Source organism: Herpailurus yagouaroundi, unplaced genomic scaffold, assembly GCF_014898765.1.
Source record: "Herpailurus yagouaroundi ecotype Mexico unplaced genomic scaffold, PumYag 29, whole genome shotgun sequence".
In the NCBI taxonomy this organism is placed as follows: Eukaryota; Metazoa; Chordata; class Mammalia; order Carnivora; family Felidae; genus Herpailurus; species Herpailurus yagouaroundi.
Genome location: NW_024412377.1, coordinates 66,796,528 through 66,806,279, shown reverse-complemented (window position 1 = coordinate 66,806,279; position 9,752 = coordinate 66,796,528). Strand labels below are relative to the sequence as shown.

At 41.9% G+C, this 9,752-nt stretch overlaps 1 protein-coding gene and 1 long non-coding RNA gene across 4 annotated transcripts in view; one reads left to right on the top strand and one right to left on the bottom strand.

The window, feature by feature from the left end:
- The window catches only part of LOC121011881 (uncharacterized), a 41,301-nt gene extending 38,641 nt beyond the window's left edge, over window positions 1–2,660 (top strand). The window contains exon 5 of one of the 2 annotated variants that reach the window (XR_005781823.1): window positions 2,245–2,660. This is a non-coding gene — a long non-coding RNA (uncharacterized LOC121011881). Of the gene's footprint in view, window positions 1–2,241 lie in introns of both variants that reach the window. The other variant, XR_005781822.1, reaches the window with a different exon arrangement.
- MCC (MCC regulator of Wnt signaling pathway) overlaps window positions 1–9,752 on the bottom strand; it is a 440,272-nt gene that overhangs the window by 319,724 nt on the left and 110,796 nt on the right. For both annotated transcript variants that reach the window (XM_040446613.1, XM_040446619.1), the window contains exon 3: window positions 1,354–1,568. In XM_040446613.1, coding sequence (XP_040302547.1) covers window positions 1,354–1,568 — 215 coding nt within the window. The remainder of the gene's footprint in view (window positions 1–1,353; window positions 1,569–9,752) is intronic.

Sequence of the window (9,752 nt, the reverse complement as noted above, 5' to 3'; positions counted from 1 at the left end):
TTCTTTCTTTCTTTCTTTCTTTCTTTCTTTCTTTCTTTCTTTCTTTCCTTCTCTCTGTTTCTCTCTCCCCTTCTTTTTTTACTTATTCACTGTAGTCCAATGAACAGTCACCATTTTATTATGTTTGTCATAAGCTTCTTATTGAAAAAAATTTTTAAGTTTATTTATTTTGAGAGAGAGAGAGAGAGAGAGAGAGAGAGAGAATGGCAGGGAGGGGCAGAGATGGAGAAAGAGAATCCCAAGCAGACTCTTCACCCTCATCGCAGAGCCCAATGTGGGGCTCGAACTCATGAACCTCGAGAAGATGACCTGTGCGGAAATCAAGAGTCGGATGCTCAACTGAGCCACCCAGGCGCCCCTGTCACAAGCTTTTATACACATAAAACATGTATATGAGAAGTGTACAAACTGTAAGGGTACACTTCATGAATTTTAGTAAAATGAACACTTCTGTATGTTATAGGCTTACAGAAAAGTTGCAAAGATAGTTCTCATATACCTCATACCCTGTTTCTGCCATTATTAACACCTTACATTATTATGGTATAGATGTCACAATTAATGAACAAATATGGACACACTATTATTAACTAAAACCCATAATTTATACAGGTTCTTTAGTGTTTTACCTAATGTCCCATCAGGGTGCCATATTACATTTAATTGCCATATCTTCTCAGGCTCCTCTGAGCTGTGAGAGTTTCTTTTTCTGAGACTTTCCTTGCCTCTGATATCCTTGACAGTTTTGAGGAGTACTGGTCAGGTATTTTATACAATGCCCTTTTAATTGGGATCTAAGAACTGTATTTTAATTATTGCTGGAATATTTAGAATTGTTAGCTCCTTTGAACATGTCACCAAAAGTGTCGGAATCAGAAAAGTATCTCAAACACAAAAAGTTTGAAAATCAGTTGTCTACATCAAAGCAGACTATAAGTATACATAAGTGAAATTGTCAAAATGTCTATTCTACCATTCAAACTTCAATTTCAAAAAGCAATTCAAACTTTCAATGAAATATTTCCCTCTTTGCATTTTAAAGGATTAACATCCAAATTAGGGAGCAGAAAGGATTACATCCTATCAATATGCACTCTGGTCATGGAAAAGCTGTTGTCAATACTCTAGTAATTAAATCCATGCAAGTTACAGACTTCATTGAAAAGCCTTTGACAAGAGTGAAGTCACTGATCACAAGTGTTTGTGGAGCACTTAACATTATTGGCAATGCTGTAAACGGTATATGGTTGTTTAGCTTCGTAAGAAAGATAATACCAGAGCTCAAAATTAAAATACCTGTATTGGAATACATACAGGCCTAAAGATGTGTTTTATGAACCAGAAAGTACTCACTGTGTTGGCCAGCTCCAGATAGCTTCCTCCTACAGAGCTGCCAAAATGCCGTGACTGTGTGAGCAGTTTGTGGAGGGCAGCAGCCTGCTGATGCAAAGAGCGTCCACCACACTCGAGAAGCTTCTGCAGGGCCCACTGACTTTGCAAGTCCGGGCTCTGGAGGTCCCTGGCACCGGAGTCATACTCCCAGCTCTCCCTGGCTGCTGACAGGGCACCTACATCCAGGAGAGGCAGGGGAAATAAAAAGATATTTCCTTCATTAGTCTCTGGGTGGCCAATAAGCAATGATTTGGAACCCCCTAAGCCTTCCACGTGCCAGCATGTCAGAACACACGCGGTGCCCAGACTGCAGGCTAAGTGCTTTCTCTTTCAAATTGACACCGGGGGAGCCTGGAGATAAAAGTGGTTTTAGGCAAATCATTCAGAAATAACTATCCAATGACTTTGTGCCCCCCAAACAGAATTACTTAGCAAAAAAGCACCAGAGAGCCAAGAAAAGGGAATCCGGAGCAAAGCCACCTCTGTCTGTGATCAGCCTTCTTTTTTAAAAAAAAAATATTTTTTGAGCATTTATTTATTGTTGAGAGACAGAGAGAGATGCAGAGTGTGAGCAGGGAAGGGGCAGAGAGAGAGGGAGACACTGAATCTGAAGCAAGCTCCAGGCTCTGGGCTGTCAGCACAGAGCCTGATGTGGGGCTTGAACTCAGGAACTGTGAGATCATGACCTGAGCTGAAGTCAGACGCTTAACCGACTGAGCCACCCAGGTGCCCCTCTGTGATCAGCCTTCTTACTGTAAACCTTTTCTCCTGGTTGAGGAAGAAGGGAGCAAGTGAGAAGACAAAAAGTTAAGATATGGCACTTTATCATGATTTTCTCTCTCCTGGAAGTAGCTACAGGAAGCTGAACCGTGTTTGCCAGTTAGGTGTGGCCATGCAGCTGAGTCCTGAGCAGAAGGTGAGCAGAAGTGACAAGCATCGCTTCAGGGCCCGGCTCCCAAAACCACCGGCGTGCGACTCTCCATGCCCTTTGCCTTCCGGCCTGGTGCAAATGGCCAGGCACCCTTGGAAGACATGTGGTACAGATGGTGAGGCCGTAAGATGGACGATGCCCGAGTCCCTGAATTATCTCTGGCAGCAGGGCTGGCTGCCCATCTCAGGCACCCTGCTTCGACTTCATGTGATTAGAAAAGGGAAATTCCTTTGGTGTTTGAGTCACGGCATATTTTTTATTTGTTTCTCAGAACAGTTAGTATGACCTTAACTGTTACAACAGATCTAAACCTAATAAAAGATGCTAATAATTACGATACAATGACAAAGTAGACCTGGAAAGGGGTGGGGATGTTCAGGGAAAGCTTTCTGGAGGAGAAAGCCTGATGCTTCAATTGTCCCCTTGGCTAGAAAAATTAGATTTGAGGCATAGTGCTCTTCTTTGTGTTGCTCACTTCTGAACAGAAGACCCTTGGGTGCAGCTGGCTGGTAGAGTCTGGGTCACGTGCCTCTGTCTCAGCTGCAAGGGAGGCTGGGAAATTTGTTTCCTGGCTTCGACTCTGGGGAGGCAGGGTTTGTAAGGTGAGACCTTTCCTAAACATAGGAGTGATTCAAAATGCCTGGGCAGATAGAAAACATGACAAAGGTCTATACACAGACACTGTGCCCGGTACTGGGGATGAAGCAGTGAGCGCAACAAACTGTTGTTCCTGCCCGTAAAGTTTTCATATTGGTGCATCTTCAATACGTGACTTTTAATGGCAAAAACAGGGGGACTCATTAAAATGATTTAATTTGTACTATGAAATGAGAACATATACAGATTACTCTATAATTTATTTGAGTGTAATTACATATAGCAAACTACAAATTATGTTCATTGGTTTCTGATATGAACATCCAATCTTCCCTTAATAGGTATTGGTGAGTTTAATCAATATGATTGGGTAAACTGTCTTTGTCTGGAGCCACCCCTATGGTTCATGTTCTGATCTTCTTCAGTCAGTTTGACCCAACACTCTCTCTCTGTCTCTCTCTGTCTCTCTCTGTCTCTCTCTCTCTCTCTCTTTTTTAAGTAGGCTCCATGCCCAGCATGGACACTGACCCAGATGCCCCAGACCCAACACTTCTTTTGTACAGTGCTGTATGGCTGGAGCAACAGTCTTTGTATCAAAGCAGACAATCAAAGCAATCACTATGTTTGCAATTGTTTAAAGTTTCTTTTAATATTAAACTGTCAGCTGTATTGCAAGGACAGTTTTGTTTTCCTTCAACATAGACTGCAATAGGCCTGCCCTCCCTCTGCCTGCTCCTCTGAGTGATTGCTGCCATTTGTCTAGCGCCTCTCATTCTCTGTCCCAGCCCAGCAGCATGTGGCAAGAGGACTGGCAGAGGTCAGAGCTGAAAAGTGGGTTGAATCACAGAGGGCCTTCTATCTCCTATATAAACAAGCATGGGCATGGACCCTTGCCTTTATGTTCCACCACAGGACCCAGTACCTTGCACACACACAGCCTGAGACAGCAGGCATTTAATATACATTTAGTGAGTGGATGGCTGAATTATCCATGGTTGTGGTACCATAGGGTTTCACTTATTAACAGGAAAAGCAACATGAAGATTAATTTTTAAAATCAAAATAAATTATACACTTAAACTTTATCTCTATGCAAACAGGGAGCCTCGTTTTCAAATAATAAAATACAGCAGTTGTGGGATAAGACGGCCCAAGGAAGCTTCATTTGAATTTATGATGCTGTACTAACAGACCTAAACCCAGTTTCTGACAGAGTCATATAATCAGGTTAGCCAAGCTCCATGTTAATCAGCAAGATCAAAAGGCCCTCACACTATTACATAACAATTTTTGCTGAAGTGATGCTGAGGAACTCAGGTCTTCTGCTAAGAAGTCAAGTCAATCACATTAGCATCCACATAAATGGACCCCAGAAAAGGAAGTGCACATTTAAAATACAGTACACAGGGCGTCTGGGTGTCTCAGTTGGTTGAGCTTCTGACTTCGGCTCAGGTCATGATCTCACGGTCTGTGAGTTTGAGCCCCGCGTCGGGCTCTGTGCTGACAGCTCAGAGCCTGGAGCCTGCTTCAGATTCTGTGTCCCCCTCTCTCTCTGCCCCTCCCCCGTTCATACTCTGTCTCTCTCTGTCTCAAAAATAAACATTAAAAAAAAATTTTTTAATAAAATACAGTACGCTATTCCCATTACTCTCTTTCAATCTGATTTTTCTGGATATAAAACCAACATTCTGGAGACAAAATTAGTAAATTGGGATGATCTCACTGAAAGCCATCAACAGTGTAGGTCTGATAACTGTCTTCCTCCCCCCCACTTTTAAAAATTCATTTATTTTTGAGAGGGGGAGAGGGGGAGACAGGGGGAGAGAGTGGGAGAGAGGGGGAGAGAGGATCCAAAGCAAGGCTCTGCACTCACAGCAGAGAGCCCGATGTGGGGCTCAAACTCACAAACTGTGAGATCATGACCTGAGCTGAAGTCAGATGCTTAACCAACTGAGCCACCCAGGCACCCTCATCTTCCTTTTGCCCTTTGAAATATCATGATGCCTGATGTTTCCAGGCTCACACTCAGCCTCTTGTTGGCCCCATTTCACTCCTTTGCTAACCTCAAGAAAAGCCTGTTGACCTCAGGGAGATGGCTGTGCTTCTTTTTCTTCACATGGATACCATTACAATTCTACTGTCTCCCTGTGCTCACCATGCTCTCTGGTCTCTTCTAATAAGGACACTGATGTCATCATGAGGGCACCATCATTCATGGCCTCGTCTGACCCTAATTACCTCCCAAAAGAAACATCTCCAAACCCCATTACATTGAGGAGTTAGGGCTTCAACCTATGAATTCCAATGATGAGCTGCTGTCCGGGCCACTTAGGAAACCGACAGCATGGCATCCCTTTAAAGACCAAAGGCCAAACCACTGCCTGGGCCTAGAAATCTCTGCACACACAGAATCAAAGAAGGCCATCATTTCTGCCATGATAATTCTTTAAAATTTTTTTTTAATGTTTATTTATTTCTGAGACAGAGAATGAGTGGAGGAGGGGCAGAGAGAGAGGGGGACACAGAATCTGAAGCAGGCTCCAGGCTCTGAGCTGTCAGCACAGAGCCTGATGTGGGGCTCGAACTCACAGACTGCAAGATCATGCCCTGAGCCGAAGCCGGACGCTCAACCGACTGAGCCACCCAGGCGCCCCTGCCATGATAATTCTTTAGGGCAATCTGAAGTAAGGGATGAGGTGTATTCTTCTATTTTAAATGTTTAAAGGCGGCAGGCACATATTCTAAATGTTTCCCTGATCAGAAAAGCACAGAAAACAAGTGGCATTTTAACATGTTTATAAAATACATCATTGCAGAAACCCTGATCTCAGAGAAATGATGAAACAGAAAACCTGCCACACATGAGACCTTTATTCTGCTGGGTACATGGCAGCTATGAGCCAGTGCTCTAATCCCACCTTCAAAGTGTCACCCAGCTTCAGGTCCGAGGCCTGCAAATACTGTGCCTATTCACCAAAGGCATTGAGACCTTCCTAGTAGGCCAAACCCCCCATGAGGATAAGGCAGGACAAAGCATTTAAAACACCTATAAGTTGGGTGCCTGGGTGGCTCAGTAGGTTAAGCATCTGACTCATGATTTGGGCTCAGGTCATGATCTTGCAGTTCCTGGGTTTGAGCCTGCTTGGGATTCTTTCTCTCTCCCTCTCTCTCTCTCTCTCTCTGCCCCTCCCCTGCTTGTTCTCTCTCTCTCTCTCAAAATAAATAAATAAACTTCCTTTAAAAATTTAAGAAAAAAACACCTAGAAGTCACCTTAAAGATAGCAACAATTTGGGGTGCCTGGGTGGCTCAGTCGGTTGAGCCTCCGACTTCAGCTCAGCTCAGGTTATGATCTCATGGTTTGTGAGTTTGAGCCCCGCATCGGGCTCTGTGCTGACAGCTCAGAGCCTGGAGCCTGCTTCAGATTCTGTGTCTCCCTCTCTCTCTGACCCACCCCCGTTCATGCTCTGTCTGTCCCAAAAATAAATAAACATTTAAAAAAATTTTTTTAAAAAGCGACAATAATCATGATACCTAACATCTACTCAAAGCCACTAGGAGCTGGGCACTGTTCTAAGTATCTTCCATATATTATCTCATTCAGTTCTACCCACAGCCTATGAAAGACAAAATCATTTTTCCCAGTTTTAGAAGAGGACGTTTTCTCTCTTTCAGCTTCATTTTGTAGACATTGCCCGTTTGCATAGGATAGTGGTTAAGAGCTGGGGTTTTGTAGTCAAGTTGCTTGGGGTCAAATAAGACTCACCATGACCAGCTAGCTACGTAACCTCAAGCAAATTATTTAAACTAAGCCCAGGTTTCTTCATCTTTAAAATGGGGATCATAACATGTTCTTCACAGAGGTGTTGTGAGAATTAAACAAGATAAAAATATGTAGAAAATTTAGACAATCCCTGGCACACAATAAACTGATCAATGAATGTTAGCAATCATCTGGTCACATCTCACAATTTTAGTTATTTGGAATCCATTTTGAATAACTCCATAGGGACAAACATAAGGGAGAAATATATACTCTCTCCCAGCTTTTAAAGGTTACCTGTTGAAAAACAAACCTTTGGCACCTAACCAGTGGCTAAAATTTCATCAATGATTTTATACTTAATATTAGGCTATTGTAAAGAAAAGAGCCAATTAAGTCAGAGCCAAAGTTATATTTCTCTGAGTAAAGAATACTCCATTAGTAACTCAAAGTCTTTGGTTATTGGGTTTGAAAGACTTTGCTTCCCTATTCTACTTGGCCTACTCTAATCTCCAGAGGACAACCCACCTTCCTAAAACTGGTGGCAGCAGCTCAAAAGCAGAACAAGTATGAGTTATTCATCAGATCTGTGCTCTGGCTGCTCTCACCACTCCTCTGTTTTCTACCTGCATTTCCTTCTTTTCTATTCTTCATTTGAATGTTGGGGCCTCAAATCACATTATGGGCAGATGATAATGCAGAGTGGTTAGGGGGTCCCGAGACCTGTATTAATAGCGTCCTATGATACTGTCTGTATCTAGTGATCGTTAATTTTTCATTTCTGTGGATTATTTAGACAACATTACCTAATTTATTCCCTTAATGGCAAGAGAGAAAATACTCCTTTCAAAACACCAGGGGCAGCTACCTTTCTGAATTTAGACGTACCACACCGATAGAAAGAAGCATGGGAGAATTTGAACAAATCAGCTTCCAGGTGTCAGCCTTCCCTGTCATAGCACATTTACTATTCCCAGATAATAGTGACATCAACAGAAACAGCAGTAAATCGTTTAGTCCAGAAGGGAAGCACTGTTTGAGTCTTTAGTCATTTATTAATGTCAGTGCTTGGTACAAAATTCAGGAGCGCAACTCCCATGAGGACCTCTAGCTTCCTCTAGCACAGATTACATTGCAAATGCAGGCCAATTGTCTTAAGAATCTGGTCTGTGATCACAAGGAAAACTGGGTGGTAAGGGATTGATAAATAGAGCCTACCTATCTTTCTGGGAAAAACAAAAACCAAGAGCAATTCAAAGCACATGTCCTACCTACTAAAAGAAGATAAATAATATTAGCTCCCAATGATAAAATTCAATTCTTTGGCCTTTGGCTATCTTCAGGAAGTGAGCCTTTTAGTGTCCTATTTTGAATATATGCCACATGTGTCCTATCTAGGGACAATGTACTGAATTTCAATGAAACTTTGGGAATAGAGTGGAAGATGTAGTTTGAAATGCAACAATTCCCTTTCCCTGCCTTAAGACTGTTGATAGGTGGCAAGAAGCAAAGAAATGAAAAAATGCATTTTTCTTACTGAAGTGTGCTTACCAACATCATCATCACTGGCTATTTCTTTTTTTTTTTAATTTTTTTAAATGTTTATTTATTTTTGAGAGAGAGAGAGAGACAGAGACAGAGAGACAGAGCACGAGCGGGGAAAGAGCAGAGAGAAAGGGAGACACAGAATCCAAAACAGGGTCCAGGCTCTGAGCTGTCAGCACAGAGCCTGATGCAGGGCTCAAACTCACAAACCGTGGGATCATGACCTGAGCTGAGGCCAGACGCTCAACCGACTGAGCCACTGAGGCACCCCTACTGGCTATTTCTTAATGCTGCACTCTTTACAAGGAAGTGCAATGATCCTTGCTGTATTTAAGCACAGGCTTGAGAACGTCTAATGGAAGGTAGTTCAGAGACAACCAAAAGGAAGCAAGAATAAATAACCTTTAGAATTCTTCTCCAGCTCTAGATTATTCCCAGATTCTATTGTCCTGGTTAAATTTAATATAAAGGAGAAAATGTCTGCCCTTAGGCAGTTAATAATTTAGTTATAAAAGCACAGCTGAGGCAAGCATCTTTAACTCTAAAAAGACAATTAAAAATAATATTTGGCAGCTTATTATCTTGGCTTGTCTAAACTAGATATATGAAGGAGATAACCAAGAGGGTTGATTTAGGGCTAAAGAATTCAAAGGATTGTTTAGGCAAAGTGTTAAAATGAGCATTAGAGCAAAGAAGTATTAATTGAATTTCACTTGAACCTGAGGCTGGCTTGGGGTTAAAGGGGCTAATGTTCATGGTCCACAAAGTTTAAGATTTTATTATTAGATTTTTTTAAATGTTTATTTATTTTTGAGAGAGAGAGAGAAAGAGCACAAGAGGGGGAGAAGCAGAGAGAATGGGGCCAGAGGATCAGAAGCAGGCTCTGTGATGACAGCTGAGTGCCCAATGCAGGGCTCAAACTCATGAATGGGGAGATCATGACCCGAGACGAAGTCAGACTCTCAACCAACGGAGCCACCCAGGTGTCTCTAAGATTTTTTTTTAAGACTTGTCTCTCTTGGTTAGAAGGCAGAGACTGTATTGTGGATCAACTTCTCTTCCTCTTACAAGGCATATTAATGGGCCATGTATTCAGTAAGCCCTTGTTAGTCACTAATTTTTAAGTACCAGACTGAATGAGGAAAATGCTAATCTGGGCCTATGCTCTGTAATGAGAAACATCACACAGATCCTTTGATTGGCATGGCCATAGGGTTTGTCATATTTCCTGGCTGAAGATTAGCCTAATCAAAATGGAAAATGCCAGGCAGGAAAAATACACAAGCAGGAATTTAAAAAATGATTCTGATTCCAGCTTCTTAGCAAAAAATAGAATTATATTATGCTTTATTCCTAAAAAGTTGCTACTTTTCACTTAAGTTTTTTAATGTGTTGGATCATATTAATTTTCTAATGTTAAACCAAACTTGCATTCAAGAGACAAACCCAACATAGTCAAAATATGTGATATCTTATTTATTATTGATTTTGGTTTGCTAGTATTTTGTCTACTATTTTTGCATCTC